Source organism: Mus caroli, chromosome 15 (assembly GCF_900094665.2).
Source record: "Mus caroli chromosome 15, CAROLI_EIJ_v1.1, whole genome shotgun sequence".
Lineage (NCBI taxonomy): Eukaryota > Metazoa > Chordata > Mammalia > Rodentia > Muridae > Mus > Mus caroli.
This window is the reverse complement of record NC_034584.1, coordinates 70,585,564-70,609,454: the sequence shown is the minus strand read 5'-3', so window position 1 is coordinate 70,609,454 and position 23,891 is coordinate 70,585,564. Positions and strand designations below refer to the sequence as shown.

Below are 23,891 nucleotides of genomic sequence, written 5' to 3'. Positions count from 1 at the left end.
CACTCGGGAGGCAGAGGCAGGCGGATTTCTGAGTTCGAGGCCAGCCTGGTCTACAGAGTGAGTTCCAGGACAGCCAAAGCTACACAGAGAAACCCTGCCTCGAAAAACAAAAAAAACCAAAAAACAAAAAAACCAGGGGAAGAAAAAAAAAAAAAGGTTCAGGGCTGGGCTGGAGAGATGGCTCAGTGGTTAAGACCACTGACTGCTCTTCCAGAGGTCCTGAGTTCAATTCCCAGCAACCACATGGTGGCTCACAACCATTTGTAATGGGAACTGTTGCCCTCTTCTGGTGTGTCCAAAGACAGTGACAGTGTACTCACATACATAAAATAAATAAATATATGTTTAAAAAAAGTTCAAGGCTAGGTATTGTGAAAATGGGAACCACAGATGAGAAACTTCACAAGAGATACACTTGGTCTGGTTTGTTAAATCAATCACCCAGTGCAGGCTGCCCAAAGCACAGGAAAAAAGTCTAGGGAGATGTACATGGCTACAGTTTGGGGTGGGAGGTGATGCCAGGGGCGAGTATAAGACAGACAGGAGCAGGTAAGACATCAGTCAGCAGTGAGTCTGTCCCTGCTAGACACTACATTATACCATCTCTGTGAGAACAGCAGATAGCCTGGGTCTTCTCTGCCAGCTCTGTCCCTTACCCAATTCCTTATCAGCTCTGAGCCCCCATCTTAGTCCCAGAAGCTCCAGCAACACAGTTTATGTGCACATGGAGACCATGTGTGAGACAAGCTAGAGCAGACTGCTTTTCCATTGGGGTCTGGCCAGAAAAAAGAGAAGAGTAGGATCGGAGTAGGGCAGTGGGGGAGCACCAGGCCTCCCACATAACCTGTCTGAGGGTCACAAGGCAAGAAGAGGCTCTGCCTATGGACAGAAGCCTGGGCAAAAGAAGCTCCAAGCTATCATCACCCACAGGTCACAGCCCTGTCTTCACCGCTGGGAAAGCACCAGTGCTCTGCAGCCAGTTCTACAGGAACAGTAACTCACCTTGGACAGGCATTTTCCTTAGCACTCAGCTGGGCAGCCAATTCTGCCTTCAAGGCCTTTCAGTGGCTCCCTTCCCTGATAGAGCCTAGCCTCCCACCATCTAAGTATCCAGATGGGCATGGAAGAGGAAATGGGCCTCTTCTGGACCCAGAGGACTCTGAGGAAGGGTCAGGACAGATGCAATGGGTAGCTAGCTGTCACCTCCTCCTGGCTGGCATCTTGAGGAAAGACCCAGTCCAGGCGAAAGCGATGCTGGCGTCCTCGGTAACGTGTGGTGATGGTTCCCCCTTGTCCGGGCTCCACGCTCACCAGGCTGGAAGGCTGCCCTTCAGCTGGTCTCAGCCGACACAGGACGCGAATATTCCCTGCATTGGGGACCACATCTGCATATTGCCTCCATAGCCCTAAAACATAGAGAACTCTTCTATCCTGTAGTCACTGGGGCTCCACTCCTAAAGCCAATCTCACCCTTGAGTTCCAAAAGCCGCCCTGAGCATCCAGTTGCAGGTGCTTGGTGCTCTTCTGGAAGTTGAGTCTTAGCCTTTCCAGCTGACAGAGCTCCAAGGGCCCAGGAAACCTGAGAGGAAAACAAAGAAAGGTGTCCAGGTGTCCTAGTGAAGCTGGGTGTTGAAAGCAAAACGGCCATTTGTCGTGGCATACAATTTTCAGTGGGTATGGACCCGAGGCCATCATTCGGGGTGGGGGGGTCTGAAACACAATCTAGGAAAATCATACACAGGAATATTCAGTCTATTATCTGTCCTTCTGGGCCTCCCAGCTATTGCCAATTTTCACAGTACAGAAATGAGGACATAGCCAGGTGGTGGCAGCACGTAGTTTTTTGTTTTTTTTTAAATTTATCTATTTATTATATGTAAGTACACTATAGTTGTCTTCTGACACTCCAGAAGAGGGAGTCAGATCTCATTACAGATTGTTGTGAGCCACCATGTGGTTCCTGGGAATCGAACTCGGGACCTTCAGAAGAGCAGTCAGTGCTCTTAACCGCTGAGCCATCTCTTCAACCCCAGCAGCAAGTACTTTAATCCCAGCACTTGGGAGGCAGAGGCAAGTGGATCTCTGAGTTTGAGACCAGCTTGGTCTACAGAGTGAGTTCCAGGATAGCCAGGGCTACACAGAAACCCTGTCTCAATTCCCCTACCACCAAAAAAGAAGAAGGAGAAGGAGAAGGAGAAGGAGAAGGAGAAGGAGAAGGAGAAGGAGAAGGAGAAGGAGAAGGAGAAGAAGAAGAAGAAGAAGAAGAAGAAGAAGAAGAAGAGGAGGAGAAGGAAAGAAAGAAAGAGTTGGGCAGTGGTGGTGGTGCACACCTTTAATCCCAGCACTTGGGAGGCAGAGACAGGTAGATTTTGGAGTTCGAGGCCACCCTGGTCTACAAAGTGAGTTCCAGGACAGCCAGGGCTATACAGAGAAACCCTGTCTCAAAAAAGAAAGAAAGAAAGAAAGAAAGAAAGAAAGAAAGAAAGAAAGAAAGAAAGGAAGGAAGAAAGAGAGAAAGAAAGAGAGAAAGACAGACAGACACTTTGGGTTACTCAGAAATTACTCTGATCCAAGTGTCAACAACTGGCCCACTGGTCCAGGCAGCTCCTGAAGGATGGGAAGGGAAAACAATAACAAAGACTCCCCTGGGACAGACAGTGGACAGACTGCTCATAGAAAAGGTACTAGGAGGGGAGCAGTCCTAACCTGGCCCTGAGCCTCACTCAGCGAGCCCTGGCAACTCTGGGTAAAGGTGCTGACCAGTCCTCGGAGGTCCCCACAGCCCTGACGAAGGCTGGCCATCCGTGCCCGAAGTCCTAGAGGAGGAAGGCCATTGAGAGGGAGAAAAAGCAGATTGCAGAGCTTGGCCCAAACCATCTTCTCATCCCTTACCTGCCAGCTGTCCGTGAACTTGCTGCAGCTCCTGTCTGCAGTTCTGCTCTGTCTCCTGCTGGAGCTGCCGGAGGGCCCCTCGAAGGCCCTGCAGCTGCAGCTCCTGGGCCCCCAGCTGTCCCTCCCAAGCCCACTTCTGTCACTGAGGAAACAGGCACCAGGCCCTGCCCCAGACTTCACCCCCAGCTGCCCATCCCGCCTTATCCCTAGGTCCCCTAGGCCACCTGGACTCGGAGAGCTTCTGTGGTGTCCTGGGCCTCTTGAAGCTGGCCCTGCAGCTCCAGCAGTGCCCCTGCCTCCTCCTATAAAGAGTGGGAACCAGATGGGGCCACAGAGCCAAACTCAGGAAAGCCAATGCAAACTCAGGAAAGAGTATCCTATAGTTCCATTTCACAGACTCAGGCCAAAACAAGAATGGCTAAATCCATGGTACCCAACTTCATGCAAGTCTCCCTGACCTAGGCTCTTTGCTCTTTGTTTTCCTGAGGTTTCAGAGAGAGACCAAGAATGGGGGTGGGGGTGGGGTGATTTCTACAACAGTCAACCTCACTGACTTTGTTCATAGTTAGAGATGGCCCCCACTAAAGCAAACACAAAAGTCCTGAGGAGGTTCAGGTACTGTTGCTGGATACCAGGTGTACAGGAACCTGGGCTGCAGATACCATAATGGCCAAATGGCAGAGTACCTGGGAAAGTCTGGGGAGTGGTCCAGGCCCCCAGTGTAGCAGGAGGTCCCGAGTAAGGCTCAAGCTCTGTTTCAAGGCTTCGTTCTCCAATGTGAGGTGCTGGACTCTCTTCTCTGAATCTGTCACCCCCTGAGAGAGAGGGATATCATCAGGACCCACCTGAAATTCCCCTGACTTTTCAGCCTGTTTGTTCCCTATACCCACCCCGAAAGCCTCACCACTCCCAGACGAAGTCTACTCAGCTCTTCTTCCTGTTGCTCCAGCTGTTGTCTCAGCTCTTCCAGCTGTGGAGGAGTCAGAGACAGGACAGAATCCCTTTTTAGGTCTCACACCCACCCAGTCCCTGACAGTCCTTACCTGTCCAACAATGAGCTGTTCCAACCGCTGCCAAACTCTCTGTTCTTCCTCCACCTGGAGAGGCTGATGTTCCTGGGTCTCATCACTTGGTACCTCATCCAGGATGGGAGTGGGCTGAGAGGAACTTTCTTCTTGTGATAGAGACCCTGGAGAGGGATGAGGCCAGGTACAAGTGAGGAGATGTCTGGCATAGTGTGCAGAGCTAGTTCTGATAGATCCTGCTCCTTCCACTAATGGTGATACTCTTTACAGACCATCTAGAGTGGAGGGCTGCATGGGGCAGGTTGGCTGAGTCCCCTGGAGCAGGGCCTGCCTTCCCCGGGGGCTCCGTGTCCATGCCAGTAGGGCCAAGAGCTGACTTGTTACTGTCAACAGTGGGGGGACTTCACCAGGCTGTGAAGGAAGTAAGAACCAAAGCAGAAGTGTTGCGAGTGAGAGGACCACAGAGGCTAGGGAACGGGAATAATTGCTGGCGACGGTATCGCTCACCTTGCCCAGGTCAGGAGTCGTCCCGCAGCTCTCTTCTGCCCCCAACTGGACGGAGAGGAACTCAGCAAGACGCATGAGTGCCTCTTCCAGGGACACCTCAGCTGCTCCACCCTCCGCTCCTTTCTGGCCATCCTCAGATTCTGAGCAGCCTTCGAGGAGGCCAAGTGAGAAAGGAAAAAGCATTCTGCATCACTAGATGGAGGCGAGGCCTTTCTCCCTCCCGGTGAGGTTACAGTACACCAACTGCAGGTATCCCCCAGACCTTTCCTTCCCCAGCAGCTCCTAGTATGCACCTACCAGCCAGGCTGTTCAGCTCGGACCACAGTTCTGATGTGAATTGATCCGGACGGCGACGACCCCTAGGCTGGCCGCCGCTTTTCTGGGAAGAGAGCATGAGGTGCAAGTGAGGGTGCTGGCGGCATGTGCGACTCTTTCGCTTCTGAAATGGGCAAGGGGTTGGGGCTGAGATCTTTGACCCCACAACAGAGACCATACTGGTCTCTGAACAGCCCTATTTCCCAGAGCAGGTGCCTAAGGATTTGAACTGCACAGGTCAGCCACGACCAAATCTCAGAATGATGGTGGTAACCAACCGTGATGCAGGCCCACTCCGTTCACCTGGGTGGGATCCCCGGGGTCCGAGACCGCCGCAGCCCCGCCATCCCTGCGGAAAAGACTGTAGAAGATGTAGATGAGCAGAGAGTAAAAGGCGTACATGGGGGCGCGGGGCGGCAGAGAGCACCTCTTCGCGCCGCCCCGCGTCCCCGCACCAGATCTCCGCACTCGCCCGCCGCAGTGCCCATGCGCATGCTCGCGGCGGTCGCCCCCACGGACGATCTTCCACTGGCGGAGGGCCCTCACTAAGGGGCGACTGCGAAGAGCTGCAAAACTTGTAATTAAGGCCCTATCAAGCGGTTTTTAGACCCTCTTTCGCAAAGACCTCTAGCCGCTGTCTAGCCTTTTTTGGGAATCCCGCACCAACACCCCCACCAAGGTACGCTCACGGAACGGAGCCTTCAGCTCTCAGGTGTACAACGTCTCCTCCCCCGATAGCCCCGCCCAGACTCCACCCCTCCCCCGGAGCCGGACCCAGCCCCGCCCAGACCTCCCCTTCGGTCATAACCTCGCCCCTCCCATAACTAAGCAATACCCCTTGGAAGCCCCACCCTGGCCCTTCTCACAGCTCCGCCTAGACCCCTCGAAGTGCCGCCTCTTTTTTCAGTCCACGCCTGCTGCTCCGAAGCCCCGCCTCTCTCTCCCGCTCAGACCCCGGACGCTTCGCAAAGCCAGTGCTCCAGCAAACCCGTGCTGAAGACCATGGGTTGTGACTCATGCCTTTAATCCCAACGCTCAGAAGGCAGAGGCAGGCAAATCTCAGTGAGTCTGAGGCCAGCCTGGTCTATACAGGAAGTTCCAGGACAGCCAGGGTAATGTAAAGAGACTATCTAAACCACAAACTAGTACTGAACCTCTGGTCGCCACCTCCGCGCTCCCAGCCCCACCCCTCTAGAGCCTCCGCGACCCTCCACAGGCCCCGCCCCGCCGCTCTAGCCGGAGCTCCTCTCGTTGGTGGATGTAAGCCGGCTGCTCCAATCCGAGCCTCGGGAGGGCGGGTCAGGAGGCGGGGCCGACTGTTGTGGGCGGGTTCGGGCCTTCAGCTCCGCGTCTCCAGGTGCTGTGCGCTGCCTGTGATCCGCTGCTGCTTCTTCCCTTCTATCATTCTCAGGCACGGAAGGCCATATCTAGGACCGTGCCCAAGCCACAGCAAGAGACAGCTCCTCTTGCCGTTTTGAGTCCCTGGCCTGATACCACGCTTGGGCGCCAAGATTCCAATCCCATTCCTCTTCCCCAGTAAATTAGTCCTTCTTCCTTGCAGGTGAGTCCAGTGACCTCAGGGCTCCAAAAAGTTTGGGACTGCATCTCTTCTAATGTCTACTCAAAGGTCTCTGGAGCTCGAGGTTCCTGAAGAGCTGCACTAAGGACTCCAGATCGCCAGCCTCTGTACGTACTTCTCTCCAAATTTGAAGATTGATTTCCTATCTCCTCAAACTCACTACTATTCAACGTGTCATGGTTTCCAAACCCAGGACTGAATGGAGCACTGTCCTGTCCCACCTGGTGTTGGCAGGGGTGTCCCTGCATGCAGCGGTGAGCTCTGTACAGGTGAATATTCTTTTTTTTTGGTTTTTCCGAGACAGGGTTTCTCTGTGTAGCCCTGGCTGTCCTGGAACTCACTCTGTAGACCAGGCTGGCCTCGAACTCAGAAATCCGCCTGCCTCTGCCTCCCGAGTGCTGGGACTAAAGGCGTGCGCCACCATGCCCAGCTACAGGTGAATATTCTTACTTTCACAAACTATGTAGATCCCTGCACTAGAAAGAGGATGATGCTCCTCCCATGGGAAGCTGGGACTCCTTGACAGTCCCAAACTCTTTCCTACTTAAAAGTGGCTGCTTTTAAATGGCTTCTTTTCCCTTAACGTGTCTCTCTTTCCCGGTGTCAACAGTCCAGTCGAGGAGCAGCTGCTGGCTTCCTGCTCCAGACCTTTGCTGCCATCATTATGTTGGCCCCAGGGCCGAGCACGCCTGAAGACTGTCTCGCTGGAGCTTGGGTTGCCACAGTCATCGGTCTGCCTCTTCTGGCCTTCGATTTTCACTGGGTGAATGGGGACCGCTCTTCTGCCAACCTGCTTCTGGGAGGAGGCATGGTGCTGGCAGTGGCTGGTGATCACCTGGGCCCCGAAGGGTGCTCTGTCGCTGGGCAGGCAGTACTGCTAGTGGTTGCAGTGACTATCCTTATCGTGGCTGTTTTCACAGCTAACACTTACGGCATGTGGGGGGGTACCTTGCTGGGTGTGGCGGGCCTCTTGAGCCGGCTGGAAGAGGACAGGCTGCTACTGCTGCCAAAGGAGGATGTCTGTCGTTGGGCCCTGGCTGCAGGTAGTTGGGCCTATTGCCGGGCCCTGCACACACAGCGCCTGCAGTGGGAGTGATTGTAGCACTGACAGCAACTCGGGGCTTCTGTGCCAGGTACTACTATGCCTCCTACTGGCCCACGTGTAGAGCCTGTTATAGTTTTACTAATGGGGCAGAGCTTGGGTGCTATCCCTTCTCTAGTCATGCATGCGTGGAAGTTTACCTAAACCAGAATGCTAACAACAGATCTTCAGGACAGTTGGGGCCTGGGAGGAACATGGTTGTGAGTCAGAGGCCTGATTTCCAATAAACGTTAGGAATATGCAGGAGTATGGAATTTGCTTATTCTTGAGCTAGTTTCCTAAGGCCTGTAAGGTGATTTCCCTGAGTAAAGGAGTGGGGTGATGGGCTGTAAGTAGCAGAAGGTATTATTCACTTTGGCATCCTGGTAGACTTGTCAAGAGAACCCCCAGAGTGCCAGGCATGGTGGTGCAGGTCTTTAATTCTAGTTGGAGGACAGAGACAATCTCTGTGAGTTGTGGGTGGCCAGGCTGGCCTACATAGTGAGTTCCAGAATGGCCAGTGCAACATATAGTGAGACCCTGTATCAAAAAAAGAAAGAAAGAAAGAAAAGAAAAAGAAGAAAGAAAGAATTTTTTTAAAAGAGAAGAGGAAAAAAAAAAAAACAACCTCCTGTGAGAAGAGAGTTTTGGGCCTTGGTTTCCTGGGACACAGTAAATTTGCATATATCCTTGGTGGACCTGGCAGGTGGCCCTCTGGGGCAATGACCTTCACAAACTGATGGCTGGATTCATAAAGGGCAGAAGAGGGCTATACCCTCAGCGATTCCCAGAAATTGCACATCTCTCTGGACTGACTTGATTACTACCTGTTTGACAACCTCTTGTCTGTGCAAGACATACCTTATAACTTAAAACCCCCTCTTTCTTCTACCCCAACTCTTTCTTTCTCAACTCTGAGGTTGGGATGAAAGAGGTGGGTTAGGGAGTGAACCCAATAATTCTTCGCTGTTCCTGTACTTGTATCTTGTTGACCTTTATACTGTCGCGCACGAGTGGTGGTAGGTGCGTTTTTTCAAGATCCTGCTCTAATACTCCGGTCAGCTAGGCCAGAGCCTTGCACACACAAGCCCAAATTTCTGTACACATTGGCACAGGCACCCCCCCCCCGACATGGGAGTCTTAGGGGCGCTTTGCACTCTCGAGGAGTCTGAAGTCTGGGGGCCTCTCCAGACCCCAAAGCTGATGGTACCTCTCCAAGGGCGGACTCCCCCACCCCCCCACCCCCCGCCCCTCTCTGGGTCCCCTCCTGGACCCCACCCCCTTCTGTTCACCTTCGAGGGTGGGTGGGCTCTCTGGCGTCCTCGCTCGTCCATTGGAGGTGGCCGCCGCGTCGTCTTGGCCCTCGCGGCGCTTCCATTGGCTTGCGCGAGGCCCACGTGACCAGGAGGACGAGGGGGCGGTGGCGTGGGGGGGGGGTCCGCAGCGAAAACAAAGATGGCGGCCGCGCCGGGGTTGGTGGCCGGGGCGGCTGCGGGCCGACGGGCGGGCCAGGCCCACTGAGGCAGCTGCACGGTGGGCAGGCTGCGGGGTCGCCGCGGCAGTGAGAAGCCGGCAAGGGCGCGCGGCGACCCTAACTTCCAGCCGGCGAGCGTGCCGGCACCCGCCCGCCGGGCCGGCCGGCCGTGATGTCCGGCGCCGAGGAGGCCGGCGGGGGTGGCCCGGCTGCAGGGCCCGCGGGTGCCGTGCCGGCCGGGGTCGGGGTAGGGGCCGGGCCTGGGGCTGCTGCGGGGCCGGCTGCGGCGGCTCTGGGCGAGGCGGCGGGGCCCGGGATCCCGGACGAGGCGGCCCTGGCCGGCGCTCGGCAGCTGCAAGAGGCGGCCGGCGACCCCGACGCGCCGCCCAAGAAGCGGCTGCGGGCGGCCGAGGCAGCCGAGGCGGCGGCGGCGGCGGTGGCAGCGGGCAGTGGAAAGCTGGAGGAGCGTCTCTACTCGGTGCTGTGCTGCACCGTGTGCCTGGACCTGCCCAAGGCTTCCGTGTACCAGGTAGGGCCGCCGGCCGGGCCCGGCGCCGCGTTGCCTGGAGGCCGGTGGCCGGTGGCCGGGAACCCTTCCTATCCAAACATCCACCTTCCAGGTCTACGAAACCCCGCTCCTGTCTCTCGAGGCTCCTTATCTTTTCTTGCTCTGAATCTCATTTTCTGTGTTCGATGGTACCCTTTACTCCCCAGTCTGAATTTCCATTCTCCTCCGTAGATCTCTTCACCTTCTGTTTCCTCCCGGGTGCCCCCTTGATAGATTCCACATCCTTTTCAGCTGACCATGTAGAGATCTGTGAACAGGTACCCACCCTTTTCTACTGCTCATCAATACTGGCCCTCACTTCTAGACCCCTGGGTGAAGAAACTTCTTTCCTGTAGACAGGGTTCCAATTCTGGCAGCCACACCCCCAAAAGTGTCCTTCCATGTCTGAACAACTAAGTAAGTCTTCTTTTGTGCCCTGTGGAGTCAGTCCTATGTCCTTCTGAAGACCTGGAAGAAAGGAGGGCCTCTCATCCCTTCTCAGTTCTGATCTGGAGGAAGCAATCCGCAACAAACGTTACTGTCAGGGTACTTTCTCCTGCCCCAGCCTAGCCAGTATTTCTACTCGGGAGCCACCTCACCCATACCAAGCTGGCTTCCAAGGTTGCCAGTATCCAGGAACTTTGTCCTGCCTTCCCACTTGAAGACCCAGCGTGCCAGTCTGACTCAGAGTCCTGGTCTGTGTGGGTCTAACATGTCCTCTTCCAGGTAAAAGAGAGCAGACCTCTGGTTCAGTGGGAAATGTCTGTCCACCTTCCCCTGGTCTTTCTGCCTCAGTTCCCAGCCTCTTTGAAAAGCAGAGCAGAGTCCCTGTCAGCTTTTTTTGTACTTTCAGGAGCCAAAAGTGGCTGGTGGGGCCTGTTTCCCTGCTTTTCTTTACACAGAAGACCTGGCTGAGGGCCAGTAGAGGTCTAGTCTGTGTAGCCATTTCCCTCTCCTTTGGATCTCCATGTTCTTTCTGCCTTGGCTTGAGGTTTTGGGGTGGTGTGGGGTGATCCTGGTGACCTGGATGGGGCAGTCACCCTCCTAGGTGTTAGGCTGGGCAAACTGGAGATGAGTTTCCCACAGCTGCTGACTCTAGCACCGGTATTTACCTCTCATTTTAGCCTTTTTCTTGTCTTGTCATCTCGGCCCTTCTTAGTGGGAGGAGTTCTTCCTTTCCTAGGATTTTGTGAGAATCCAGCAAGACAGGCCAATGGAAGGGGGGGTCCCAAGGAATTCAGGGGGTTTCCCAGTTGGTCCTGGCATGATGGTAGGCCACATGGCATTGGCTCCTGGTCTACACAGAGAGCCACAGTTCTGCTTCTGCCCAAAGTGGCTAATGAGACTAGCTGCTTCAAACCAGTCTACACACTGTGTTAGTTGTTGCTCTGGGTTGGGCATCTGAAGTCAGGCAGCTGAGGGATGTACTAGATGAAGTGAGTGGAGGGGCTACCTTCCCAGATCCTGACCCAGGGGGAAGGCTGCCAGGTTCCCTGAGATGAGCTGTGGGCGTTGACATTGATCTCCAAGCCCTGCCACTAGCCTCCTTCCCACCTCCCTTCGGCTGGGGTAGATACCCAGATGTCTCCCTGTCTACGGACTGGGAGAGTCCTCTAGACGATGTCATTTTGAAAGAGTCTTGGGCAAATGCTGGGACTTTGACTATCCACAGATAGCATGTAAAATGGGAGTGCAGCAAGAAGAATAAGGAAGGGAACGTCCTGGTGTCTAGGAATGCTGCCAGAAACACTGCATGGCAGTCCCCTTACAGGTGCCGTGCAGCCCTGCCTGGAGGGTCCTGTTGCTGTCTTACTAAGGTACCAGGCAGGCCTCCCCAGGCTTCTTTCTTGGTCTTTTCAGGATCCGAGCACAGACTATCCCTGGTAGCGATCTACTGTGGGTCATCACCACTGCCTGAGCTCAGCTCTTCTACCTTCTGCCAGCCTTCCTGTCTACCCCGTGTTGATGGGCTGTCTCCGTAGTTGCCACCTTCAGCTGTTGCTGGCAACATTTGCCTGACCTCAGCAGAACACTTAGCTCCAGGTGGCACCAGCCATGCTGTGCATTCTGGGGGCTGACTCTTGGCTCTGCTGGGGTGATAAGAAGTGGGTAACCATGCTACGTCTGGCACTGGGCTTGGGAGGAAGCTATGGGCTGCTGAGGTTGGCTAGGTGCATGGTAACTTGAGAGTGTTATCCATATGCCGCCTGTGAAGCCAGGGAACCTCTTGGAGGCAGACTAGAGCAGATTCAGTCTGTGTATGTGGGCTCATCCACCTGGGCCTGAGACAGCCTTTGGACCTGCAGGGCCAATTCTCATGGGCCATACTCACCCACTGACATATCCCAGACTAGGAAATTTATTCAGGTTGTCTGACCAAGGCCGTCAACCAAGTAGTTCTTATCCCTGGGGCCCTGTGTCACCTGCTACAACAGGTGCATGCTTTGATGTTCTCTGTGTGGGTGTTAGGTATATCCTGGGCAACTGGCCCAGCAAGGTGTGAAGCCACCTTCCTGAGTCTAGGGAGGACCCTTCTAAAGTCAGGCAGCCACTATGGTAGGTACCTGGTAGATGGCATGAAGGCCAGAGGCAAACTGACACAAGAACTTCTGGCTAGTCCAGACTGGGCAGATGGACAGGCAGCTTGTGCTGGCCCCCTGTTCTAGATGTATTCATGAGGCCAGCAGACAATGTAGCCAGTCAGTAACTGCACATGGAAGTGACTTCTCTGAGGGAGTCCCAGCCTGAGATGTTGCAGCTTAAGTCCTGACCTACTTCCCATAGCTTTCCTGCTCCAATCCTTCACATACCGCCCAGTGTGGACTTTTGTAAGATAGACTCAGCCTTGACCCTTTCCTTGGGTGTCAACCAGGCTCAGCCCCTCAGCACTGCATCTGGTAAAGATATTGCTCCTTCCTCTCAGCCTTCACAAGCCTTTGAGGTCAGGGATCAGTTAAATGGGCCTCTGCCACAGAATACGGTGGTCTGGCTATATAGCTAGTGTGGGCTCGTGATTTCTGTGACCAGGGCCCTCGTTCACTGTTCCACTGTTGCTCCTACTTGTTTCCCTTCTGAGCCGCCCTCTCCACATCTCTACCTGCCTCCGTGCTTCCTATTGGGCCTGACTGTAACAAGACCCCATCTTGGGGCCTTCTATTCTCCCTTCTGCAAGGACTCCAGTCCTTTCCCTCCCTGTGTTCTGCTGTTGTCTTTGCCTCTGAATGTCAGAGACAGAGTATCTGGCCAACAGAAAGTCCGGAAAACACTTGTTCCATCTCCGCCCAGGCCCCTTCTGAGGTTATTTGTTGTCCAGGGCCTGGGATGCCCTGGCACTGCTGCTGCTGCTGCTTTGCTCCTCCTCTTCCTCATCCTCTCCTCCTCCTCCTTATTTGTCTTTATGTATGTGAGTGTTTTGCCCACTTGCATGCATGTGCACCGTGTTTGTGCCTGTCGCCTTCAGATGTCAGAACAAGGCTTTAAATCCCCTGAAGCAGGAGTTGTGGCTGGCTGTGAGCTACAGCAGGTGCTATTAACTCTGAGCTAACTCTCCAGCCCTCATTTCCTTAGGTCAGCAAAGAGTCTAGAAAAAGGATCGCTTAGGTGTCCAAAGGACTGTAGGCTTCCTAGAGTGTAGGATTTTGTTTTGGTTTTTGGTGTGTGTGTGCATGCATGCATATTGGTAGTGTGTTATTTTGAGTTGCTTTTTAACTCTAAGCAGTGTTCATTTCTGAGTAAAAGCCACCTTCTAGGGGATAGTTTGGCCCTGTCTGAATCCTGGATGTGGCCAGTCTGGAACTTCAGATCTAGCCTGAGTGGAAGATTCTTGTCCTTGCTTCCCCCGTATTGGATGTGTACCCATGGACAAGGAGCCAGTTCTGCTCAAGTCCATGCTTGACTATGGAGGCTCAAGAAGTTGAGTTAACTCTCAAGATGCCACTATGCCTGATAGAGCCATAACTGCATCCAAGACACCATGGGAAACTAGAAAAAAACAGCCTCCAGGTGGCTGAGCAGCACCTTGCTATTAGTGCATTTGGGTACCAGTGGCTCTGTCAAGAGTCTGTGAATCTGGTACCCTGAGCAGGAGGGCAGGATGTTCATATGGGTCTGGGTACCATCCATACTCTATTTTGGGCCCCCAGTGTTTGCAAGGACCATATGTTCTAGGTTTGAAAGATTCTAACTGGCCACAGGGGACTTGCGATCAACTGTAAGTTGAGGAAGACCCATTTCTAAGACCTGTTTGTGGCTCAGGGGCAGGGCTTCTTCTTAACCATAGCTATTCCATCTAGCTCTTTTTACCCAAATGAAAATCCAGTTCAAATAGAACACTCCTGCCCTGGGCATGCGTAGGCTTAGGACGTGAACTACAGACTGGAAGATGAAAGAATTGGATCCTAGCCTGTGGGGACCACTTAGAGGAGCCCAGGACCTCAGCCCCCTGGGGATGGAGCCCTAGAAGCTCTGACATGGGTGACTGCTGGGTGGCGTTTGTACCGAGGCTGCTGCAGTCTGAATGTCAGGCTTCACTCCAACACATTGCCTCTCCTGTGGTATCCTGTGCCCAGCAAGGACCCGAAACCTGCAGAGAGAAGATGATAAGTCCAAGATGATGCTGGTGGTGGTCTGTGGCTGAGGGATGAACTCAGTCCTGTGAGCTCCAAGTCAGTATCAGTGATAAGAGGGCCTGGAAAGACCTGCAGCGTCATCTTGGATAGAAGTCTAGAATTTACCTGGTTGATGGTGGGATGGTAGCCTGGCCTGGCCATTGCAGGAACAGTTTCTGGAGGTGCCTAGGCACTGTAGCAGACACTGTGGAACCATCTGTGCCCAAGCTTTGGAATAGACAGTGGGCTATATAAGTTAGGAATAGGCACAGGCTGCCCAGCTAAGGCTAACTGTGGCTGTCCTGCACCTATATTTGAAGGTAGGTCTTTCTCAGGAAGTTGTGAGAGGGTTCCAGGTTAAGTGCATTCTTTCTATAGAGCTTACCTAGAGACCATATCCTGAGTGGCTGCTAAATGGCTCTAAGTGGGTGTGTCTTGGTCCTTGGGTAGGCCAGTACACTACAGAACATCCTGGGGCTTGTTCTGCCACTCAGGGCTCTGACACCCCACTTTCCCCAGACCTTGCAGACTTCTGCAGAGGCCACAGGGACCTAGAAGAAAGCAACATTGCCATGTGGTGTGGAATTGATTGGAGTCTGCAGTTCCCAGGAGAATGGTCTCTGTGGCCAGAGCCAGCACAGGCTTAGGTGGCTTTCAGGGTAGGGAGTAGGAGTGGTACTGAGAATTAGTAATAGGATTGGCACCCTCAGCTCCCACTAGGAAGCCCAGGACTCCTTTCCAAGTCTGCCTGGGCTGATATTAGAAGCAGGTATCCTCAGCCTGGCTTAGAAACCTTGAGAGGATCAGGCTACAGCAAAGGAAAATACTGTCCCTTCTACTCAGACTGGTGAATCCTGAAAGTGACTGCAGACCTGAGCCCCAAGCATCATCTAAGCTTGCCTAAGGTAGCCTGCTCCCAGAAAGTGACTAAAGCTCGTAAGGCTAGTGGGGCTGTGGCTTCCTGGGAACCTCAGTGCTGCTATCTTGCTGAGTGAACTTCCTTTGTTTTTCCTTAAGACAGGGGTCCCACCATGTAGCCCAGGCTGGCCCAGAAATAACTTCATATTCCAAACTGTCCTCAAACAGTCCTACCTCTGCTTTTCCCTCTGCCTCTGCCTCCTGTGTTCTGAGATTATACTACGCCCAGTTCTGGATGGGGTTCTTGAAGGATGCTGTGTCACACTTCTACGGGGGCACCCTGAGAGTGCCTCTCTGAAACACATGAACATTTCATTGTGTTGTATTCCCTCTTGCCTTCCAGAAGGAATAATAGTCACTGTCCTGGGAAGTCCTCAGGCAGATGGGGGATAAAAAATTTGATCAGCCCCTGCTGCATCTACGTCCAGCTCCAGCCCTGTCTGTTGACTTCTAGGGATGGACTCAGCAGATTGTTTTTTACTTTTTCAACCAAACCTGGGTTTGGTTGTAGCTAATCATGTGATGTCTCCCTGGGCATGGGTCCCTCGTCAGGCTTCTTCTCTGTCAGCCTTCAGCACGTGGATCCCATCATTCACCAAAGACTCAGAGAACCTGCTGAAGCAGTCAGGTGGCAGCTAAGGTTTACTAAGCAAGGCAGTGATGCAGATGTAGCCTCCTGGCATGGCCAGGCAGTGGCTGCACGTGGCTCTTTCCCTAATCCACACTGTACAGATTACCCTGTACTGACATACTGGTCTCTCCTCTAACACCCTATGGGAGCCCACCCTGGTATAGCGTTCTCAGCCCATCCTGTATCTGTGGCACCAAATGGTACTCAGTATACATTGAGTCAGTAGGAGACCCAGGGCAAGAGTAAGACTAAGTCTGTGTGTACATAAGCAGCGATAGGCTAGCAGGTCTGCTCCTGCTGATCCCATTTATATCAACCCAGTTCAGTACAAAGTCTTACCTGGGCCAGCGTAGCCTCCTCCCTGCCATGGGCTCTGTAACATTGGTGCTGGGGCAACCTCAGTAGGTAGTTGCCTTCTCTGATTGCAGCTACTGCTTCTTTCTTGTATTTATCGGCAAGGGCTAGATGGAGGGACCAGGGCAGATCTCAGCTGGAGCCCCTTCTAGTCCCCACATGAATAGCCTTTTGAAAGCCAAGGAAAAAATGCCTACTTCATCAGTAACCATGACCCCATAAACAGCTGCTGGCTGGGTACCCCTATCATGTCAAGCCAAGAGTCAGTTAGTCTTCTCTGATAGGTGAAGTGGAAAAGCCAGGTTCCAAGCCCGGATGTGGTCAGGTCAGTTGCCAGACAGACCTGCTTTAGATGTACCCAGGGCCCCTATGACCTGGTAAGACCCCGCTCTTCACAACACCAGAGCTAACATGACATCTGAAGCAGCTCTCAGTGATGCTGGATACCAGCAAGGCCTGGGAACCATCAGGTACTCCTCACCTAGCATCCCTCTGGACAACTGGTCTGACTGGAGCCATCACGCGTGGGAGGGCACATGTGCGTGCAAGCATCCCACAGGTCTATGAGCTTCACCTCCCTTTCCTTCTTCGCAGTGTACTAACGGTCACTTGATGTGCGCTGGCTGTTTTATCCACCTACTAGCAGATGCCCGGCTGAAGGAGGAGCAGGCCACATGTCCCAACTGTCGTTGTGAGATCAGTAAGAGCCTCTGCTGCCGGAACCTGGCTGTGGAGAAAGCTGTGAGCGAGCTGCCTTCAGAGTGTGGCTTCTGTCTGCGTCAGTTCCCTCGCTCCCTCCTAGAGAGGCACCAGAAAGAGGAATGCCAGGACAGGTAACCATGGTGAAGGTGTGGCCTTGCGATCTGGTCAGCCCTCACCGTCTGGGCTCTGGAGAGCACATATGCAGCCCAGTGATAACCATGTAGGCCCCAGGTGGTAAGAGCATGCCTCTCTACAGAAGACAGTTAGTTACGGTTTCCACTAGTTGCTTTCTGGATATGATGCTAGCTAGCCCTGTAGGATTCTCTGTGGCTATTGGGTAGGCCCTTGGAAGGTCCACTACACCAGGATCAGTTCAGAAGCTCTAGAAAGCTTGAGTGAGACTTTTGTTTGGCAACCCAGTCCCAACATATAGAAACAGCCACTTGCTTGGCAAGGTTCTGGCACCACAAGCTGTCCTAGAATGAGGCTTTGTGAAGTCTGGTACTATGGTCAGCAACCAGCTAACCCCAAGGCAGAACACCATGAGTACTGGGTCCAGGAGGCATATTGACTACCAACTATAGTGCTTCTCTCTCCTCAGTCTCTTATGTGCTGCTGACATGTGCTCTAAGTGGCTGGCCTCACAATTCAGTGTATCCTACAGGGAACGGTTTGTAGTTGGGCAGAAAGAGTCTCTGAAAAGACTACTGGGCATGACCGTTTGTTCCAGCCACAGAGTTGACCACTATTCTTACCCCCTGCTAGGGTGACGCAGTGCAAGTACAAGCGAATTGGCTGCCCGTGGCATGGCCCTTTCCATGAGCTGACAGTGCATGAAGCTGCGTGTGCTCACCCGACCAAGACAGGCAACGAGCTGATGGAGATCCTCGACGAGATGGACCAGAGCCACCGCAAGGAGATGCAGCTCTACAACAGCATCTTCAGCCTGCTCAGCTTTGAGAAGATCGGCTACACAGGTGAGGCATCCCACAGTCCTCTGCATGCCACACAGATGCTGTTTGGGATGAAAGGGCTGGCAGCCAAGGGCAGGGGAGGCAGTAGGCTCTGGGCAGTGGGCACAGGCTGCGCCGATGGGCAGGGAGGTACCTCAGGGAAGAAGATAGGTTGGAGATTTTGCAGAAGGAGGGAGGTACCTGCATGGCTCCTACAAAGATCCTTCCCACCTGTCCCATCCCCCATCCCCCTACCCCCTCTGCCCACCACCCTAGCAAGATGACCCCCCTTCGCTGTATGGAACTCCACATATTTGGGGTGGTCGGGTCTAATTAGGAAATCGGATATGTTTTGGGCAGTCTGGGTGTTTGGGGCCTTACCTTTGGAGCACGGAGCAAGAAGAGCATTCCATCAAGTCAGATCCTGTCTACAGATGTTCACTGAAGGCCACAGAGCCTCCCGAGGCTGGCAAGAAGCTGTTTGGAGACAGGGTTCCAGAACAAACTGAGGGGCTGAGCTCAAACTGTAGAACTGGGAATGGATGCCCACAAATGAGTAAGCTGGACCAGGCCAGGCCCACTGGATCTCATGGCTCCCGGGCATCTGTCACCAGCTCTGAACATGTCGGGGAGCAAGAGCCAGGCCACACCTTGGGCCAGAGAACACGAAGCACCTGCTGATACTGGGGCCACTCAGGGAAACTCCATTCCCTCTACTGCTCAGCCTGCGGCAGGTGGCCAGCTCAGAGTGCCCAGGGCAGGCTTGGACAGCCAGTCATGCCATGCTGCCTAGACTAGCCCAAACAGGCCTGAGATGCAAAGGGCCCAGGGGCCTGCAGCAGCAGAAAACTATGGCTCTTGGTTAAGAGTAGCCTTGGTTGAGATCTCACGGCCTGCGGGGTCTGGGTAGGCCAGGCCATGTGGCTACAGCAGAGGCTGGGTGGGAAGCCCTGTCCCTGAAGGAAGGACTGGCTGCCTAAGAACCCACACATCCACGGCAGGACATGCCAGCCACAGGACTGCAGAGGCAGGTCTGCCTGCTAAGCGACAGCCCTACAAACAGCTGGGCAGAATCCATATCACAGTGCAACATTGAGGACTTGGCACTCCCCTTGGGCAGGACCAGATACCATATGCCCACCTGCTGGCTTTTCTGGCAGCTTTGTATCAGAACCAATAAAGTGCACTTGTTCTCAGAACTGTATCCTGTCTGTGTGTCTGCTTACCCCGCCCCTCTGGGGACATGGGGCTGAGGGTAAGGAGGGTGGCTCTGTGGGTTGGCCACACCTGGGCCACGTGGCCTAATGTCCCACAGCCTGGACTCCAGCTAATTGGTGTTAATTCTGTCTGTAGTTGTCCCCCAAAGCTGTGCACTTGCATTTGCCATAGTTGCGTTTGCCTTACCTTGTGGCAAGTAGAGCGCAGCGCGCTGTCTGGGTAAGTGGCCTTCCTCCCTGGCTGAGCCTGTCCTTGGCCTGTTGGGGAAGGCGCCACCCACTGGCCTTCCCCAGCACTAACAGTTGGCTGTCTGGCCCTGTCTGTCTCCACAGAAGTTCAGTTCCGGCCTTATCGCACTGACGACTTCATCACACGCCTGTACTATGAAACACCACGGTTCACAGTACTGAACCAGACATGGGTCCTGAAGGCTCGTGTGAATGACTCGGAGCGCAACCCCAACCTGTCGTGCAAGCGCACACTTTCCTTCCAGCTACTCCTCAAGAGCAAGGTCACAGCACCCCTGGAGTGCTCTTTTCTTCTGCTCAAGGGCCCATACGACGACGTGAGGATCAGTCCTGTTATCTACCACTTTGTCTTCACCAATGAGAGCAATGAGACAGACTATGTGCCGCTGCCCATCATCGACTCTGTGGAGTGCAACAAGCTGCTGGCCGCCAAGAACATTAACCTGCGGCTCTTCCTGTTCCAAATACAGAAGTAAGATGGACCCGGGCGCCTGAGGAGCAGAGGGCTGCAGTCCGGTAGTGCTGTCCCACCCATCCCTGGCTTGGCAGCAGCTTCACACAACCATATGATCATTTTAGCAAAGGAGGAGAACAAACAGAATCCAACACTGAGAAAGTCTGCATGCGTGTGCAACGGGGTCCCTGCCTCTGGCTCACCTTCCTCCCCTCTGCCTCCCACCTCCTGCAGGCAGCCAGAGGCTGAGCTGACCACAGTGGAGACAGCACTCTGGGCGCCTCAGGTACAGGTGGTGAGGAAGGCAAGAAGCCACCCTTACCCCAGCTCCCATCCTCACATCGAGGTGGCACGGTGGTTCCCTGGCCGGGCTCAGGGGCCCTGGCTGACTTCAGACAGCATATTTGATTGCAATTAAAAAGGCAGCCTTGTTTCCTACTTTCTGTTTTGTTGGAGGGGGAAGGCGTGGCCGTCAATGGACTTCATGGGAGAAGGTTTGGCCTGGTGGTCAGAACCTGCCCCGTCGTCTCTGATACTGCACCTATGTGTGCATCCCAGGAGAGACTTAAGAGACACTGCCCCCCCCCACCCACACACACACAGTCTTCTCAGAGGGATTGGGACTAAGGCCTGGCCAGTGAGCCAGAAAGGGTTGGCCTTCCCCAGCCGCTGACCACTCAGAGGAAGCAGGACTTGGCTGGTAGGGCTCAACAAATGTTTTCGGAATGCAGGGTGAAATTCTGTCTCTTCCAGGAAAAAAAAAATTAAACTTTTACAGGCTCTGTAAGTGATGCAGGTTTAGTGAGAGAGAAGGAATCCGTTTGCTTTACTCAGCACAGAGGGCCAGGCGTCCTCAGGGTGCCAAGGAGGCAGCCACTGTCCGAGGCCTGCATTTAGTGGTGGCGGGGGCACCACAGGACCAAGGCAGAGCAGCATGGTTTATCATGTAGGCAATATAGGCCTTCCCCTCACTAGCCCATTCACAGATGCTCTGAGTGGTGGTTGTGAGCAGGACAAGTATTGGGGCCTCAAGGACTATGAAGCAGCCATGCTTGAATAAGGCTAGGCCCTGGTCCTTTTCCCTTGAATTCCTCAGAGGAATTCCTCAGAGAAGGGTAGGACTTGCCTCCTTCAGTCTTTGCTTAGGAGATGAGGCTCTTCCGTCATAGCTTTTCGTTGCTTTAATACCAAAGAACCGGTTTCCTCTGCCCTAACCAGACCTTCACATGCCTGAGAGTAGTCCCTACCAACCCGTGCAAACTGCCCCGGCCTGGGCCTGGGCCTGGGCCTGAGCCTGGGCCTCAACTGCCCTGTGCCTTCCAAGCCAAGGGACAGGGTAGCCCTGGATATGTGAGTACAAGTGCTGATGTCCCACCCTGACCTTCAAGAGGGCAAACGGGCTGACAGATGAGGAGAGGACATGGGGTACAGGCCCTGTCTGTTTCCACTTGGGCCCTCCCATCTTCTCATAGGCTGAACGTTTTCAGCACCTTGTTTGGCTTCCTGCATGGGGCTTGTGGGAATTCTCTTCTGCAGATTCGGCCTGGCCAGGAGGGTTGGGAAGGCCCGTATTTGGCTTCTGCCTACTACAAAGGAGCCCATGCCAGGGTCAGCACATCCACGAATGCAGTGGCCTTCGATTCCGATACGGCTCCTCAATGTCCTCTGCCCTTAGGGACAGAGGACCTTTGGAAAACAGGCCCCTCTAGGAGTCCCTCTAGATTCCAAGGTGATGGTGTGAAAAAGCAGGGCAGGGCTAGCTTGCCCTAATAACCCATGTCTGGATGTGCGAGCGGCCAACTCCCAGAAAGCAGCCTGAAGGTCTCTCAGGAAGAGAGGATAGGAGGCTTTTTCCCCACAGCAAAGCCAACCGGGACACAGTGGGCATGAGGAGAAAAGCTGGGCTGGCAGAGGCTCAGAGGCAACAGAGCTTTGGGTATTTGTATGTGGAGCTGAGAGGCATACCCCAAGGTACATAGGGTTAGAGGTTGTGCCTGGGTGAGACCCACCGAGGGGGAAGAGTGTGTCAAGGGGTACCCAGGAGACCTGCTAAGCCGTCCCAGCACTATGACTGTCATGTGCAGCTGTTGAGCCTTCCAGCCTAGGGAACCAAACATGGAGAAGACTAGTGTCTCTTGGCTATGCTGGGGACTGGCATACAAATCTTTCAGCATTGTCACTGTGGGCCCTTTATTTAGGGCTGGGGGGCACCATATCTACTGGCTTGTGTCCAGAATCTTGTTACCTTGCTGTTCTAACCTGGTTCTTTATTGTCTCTGAGGACTGGAGAGGGGTTTGGCCTCAGTAGGTGCTGGGGAGGCTGCCAGAGGGGGCTGCGCGGGCTAAGCCAGGCCTCCCCCTCCTTCCACCTGTCTCATCCCCACTTCCTGTGAGCACCACATCCCTCAGTTTGCCCAAAGTGAGACATTTACAAAACAATAAAAATAATTTTCTAAAGAGCAGAGCAAGAAGTGTTTTTATGGTTGTTGGAAATGACTTTATATGTCAGTTTTTTGTGGTTTGCATTTTTCTTTGAATATTTTCTGTATGCACATGTAGTTAAAAAAAAATATTCCAAACCATGTTTTGTCTGTGTTTCCTTACCAGAAGACAGCCTCATGGTGGGGCTCCCTGTGCTCTGTTAGCCTCTCTTGCTGACCAGCCCGTGCCTCATCCCCAGTCCTATAGCCCTGTGAAGCACCCGGATAGAGAAGCTGGACTAACTCTAAAGGGAAACTGATTCCACAGTTTGGTCTGTACATTTACTGATTCGTCTCTGACTCACACACAAACCATGGCATGCGCGCGTGCACACACACACACGCTAGTAATAATAAAGTTTTTAAAAGCTGCTTGTGAAATACCGTCTTATAGGACAAGTAATGATCTAAGAGGACACTTTTTTGTATGTTTTGTTTGTTTGTTTGAGACAGGGTTTCTTTGTGTAGCCCTGGCTGTCCTGGAATTCACTTTGTAGACCAGGCTGGCCTCAAACTCAGAAATCCACCTGCCTCTGCCTCCCGAATGTTGGGATTAAAGGGGTGCACCACCACGCCCGGAAGAGAACACTCTTAACACGATAGAATACATTAGAATAGCTCGGTCTCAACAGACTCCTATTTTATGAACTCCAAGTCTAGAAGGAAAGAAAGTCATGGTCTTCACCACAGTACTGAGGGACTTCCCCATGTCTTAAGCCTCTTGATTCTGTACCTTCCTCCCATCCCACTCTTCCTCTCTCACTGTGCCCCTCACATAGCTCACCAACCTGCCTTACAGGTAGTGGACCTGACTTCTGAGGCATGCTTCAGATGGGGAAAGGGCCGGCAGCGTGGATCTCCATAGCTGTTCTGACATCCTGGGACCCATCAAGGCCTAGCCTCAAACCTGCCCTTCATAGGAGGTCTACCTGCATCTGATTTTCCTTCTCACCCTGCACAATTTTGCAAGAAAGATCTTGCCGGGCAGTGGTGGCACACACCTTTAACTCCAGCACTTGGGAGGCAGAGGCAGGTGGATTTCTGAGTTTGAGGCCAGCCTGGTCTACAGAGTAAGTTCCAGGACAACCAAGGCTACACAGAGAAACCCTGTCTCGAAAAAACCAAAAAAATAAAGTGTGCTCCCGTTGCTTTGATCAGAATAGAAAATAAACTTGTCGGTTTATAGATGTGGCAGACACACGCCTGTAATCCCAGCACTTGGGAAGTGAAGTCAGGAGCTGAGGATGAGGCTGGCCTGGACTCCAGAAGACCCTGACTCAAAAGCAAAAGACAAACTAATTCCTCCTATGTCTCACCCCCATGGCTTTGTGGGATCCTGCACTACGTCTCCAGTGGGCCCTTCAGTGCACATCCTGATAGATGGTGAGTGTTACGTCTGCCACATAGCCAGGGAAGTGTTCAGTCTTGAGGGTAATGAGAACAGAGCACCCCAAATCATAATTCCAAATAGAGTTCCGGGCACTGTGCAGGTAAAAAATCTGGTTCGCTTTTAATTCTCCAGCCTATATTCTCATTCAACTGCCTTGCAGTACAAAGCTAGACAGTTTTCAAATGTCTTTCCTGCATCTTCTGGGAGCACTGATACCACATAGGAGAAACTGTTCTGTTTAGTTCAAAAAAGCCCCTTCCTCCCCTTTTAGCCAGGGCCCTTCTGTGCCCTTTGCATGTGGGCTGTTCCCTAGGGCACCTAACAGTTTCATTAAGACCTCATGCCCAAAAAAAAAAAAAAAAAAAAAAAAACCCAGTACCCTATCTAGAAAAAGAAACATTATTTTTTTTGGTATTATATTGCTTTTTAAAAGTTGCAAGAGGGGGGCTGGTGAGATGGCTCAGTGGGTAAGAGCACCCGACTGCTCTTCCGAAGGTCTGGAGTTCAAATCCCAGC

General features: G+C 53.4%; 2 protein-coding genes across 7 annotated transcripts in view; one reads left to right on the top strand and one right to left on the bottom strand.

Annotated features, from left to right (window-relative positions):
- The window catches only part of Kifc2 (kinesin family member C2), an 8,730-nt gene extending 3,257 nt beyond the window's left edge, over nt 1-5,473 (bottom strand). Inside the window, exons 1-13 of one of the 3 annotated variants that reach the window (XM_029469646.1) lie at nt 5,429-5,473; nt 5,043-5,100; nt 4,722-4,803; nt 4,425-4,573; nt 4,190-4,328; nt 3,936-4,081; nt 3,797-3,862; nt 3,579-3,707; nt 3,117-3,194; nt 2,893-3,007; nt 2,707-2,816; nt 1,471-1,579; nt 1,204-1,367 (exon numbers count right to left, since the gene is read on the bottom strand). In XM_029469646.1, the coding sequence (XP_029325506.1) occupies nt 1,204-1,367; nt 1,471-1,579; nt 2,707-2,816; nt 2,893-3,007; nt 3,117-3,194; nt 3,579-3,707; nt 3,797-3,862; nt 3,936-4,081; nt 4,190-4,328; nt 4,425-4,499 (1,131 nt within the window). In that variant the 5' untranslated portion in view covers nt 4,500-4,573; nt 4,722-4,803; nt 5,043-5,100; nt 5,429-5,473. The other 2 variants (XM_021183895.2, XM_029469645.1) reach the window with 2 other exon arrangements.
- Nucleotides 5,474-5,886: 413 nt separating this feature from the next.
- Nucleotides 5,887-21,967, top strand: Cyhr1 (cysteine and histidine rich 1). Of its 4 annotated transcripts, none has more exons than XM_021183893.2 (4): nt 6,083-6,587; nt 16,525-16,763; nt 17,398-17,609; nt 19,136-21,967. In XM_021183893.2, the coding sequence occupies exons 1-4, from the start codon at nt 6,495-6,497 to the stop codon at nt 19,525-19,527; spliced, it is 936 nt and encodes a 311-aa protein (XP_021039552.1). In that variant the 5' UTR covers nt 6,083-6,494; the 3' UTR covers nt 19,528-21,967. The 4 variants fall into 4 exon arrangements, with proteins under 4 accessions (XP_029325508.1, XP_021039551.1, XP_021039552.1 ...); XM_021183889.2 differs by lacking the exon at nt 6,083-6,587 and adding an exon at nt 8,844-9,402; XM_029469648.1 differs by lacking the exons at nt 16,525-16,763; nt 17,398-17,609; nt 19,136-21,967 and adding exons at nt 5,887-5,999; nt 6,929-7,669 and having other exon boundaries at nt 6,301-6,587.
- The last annotated feature ends 1,924 nt before the right edge of the window (nt 21,968-23,891 follow it).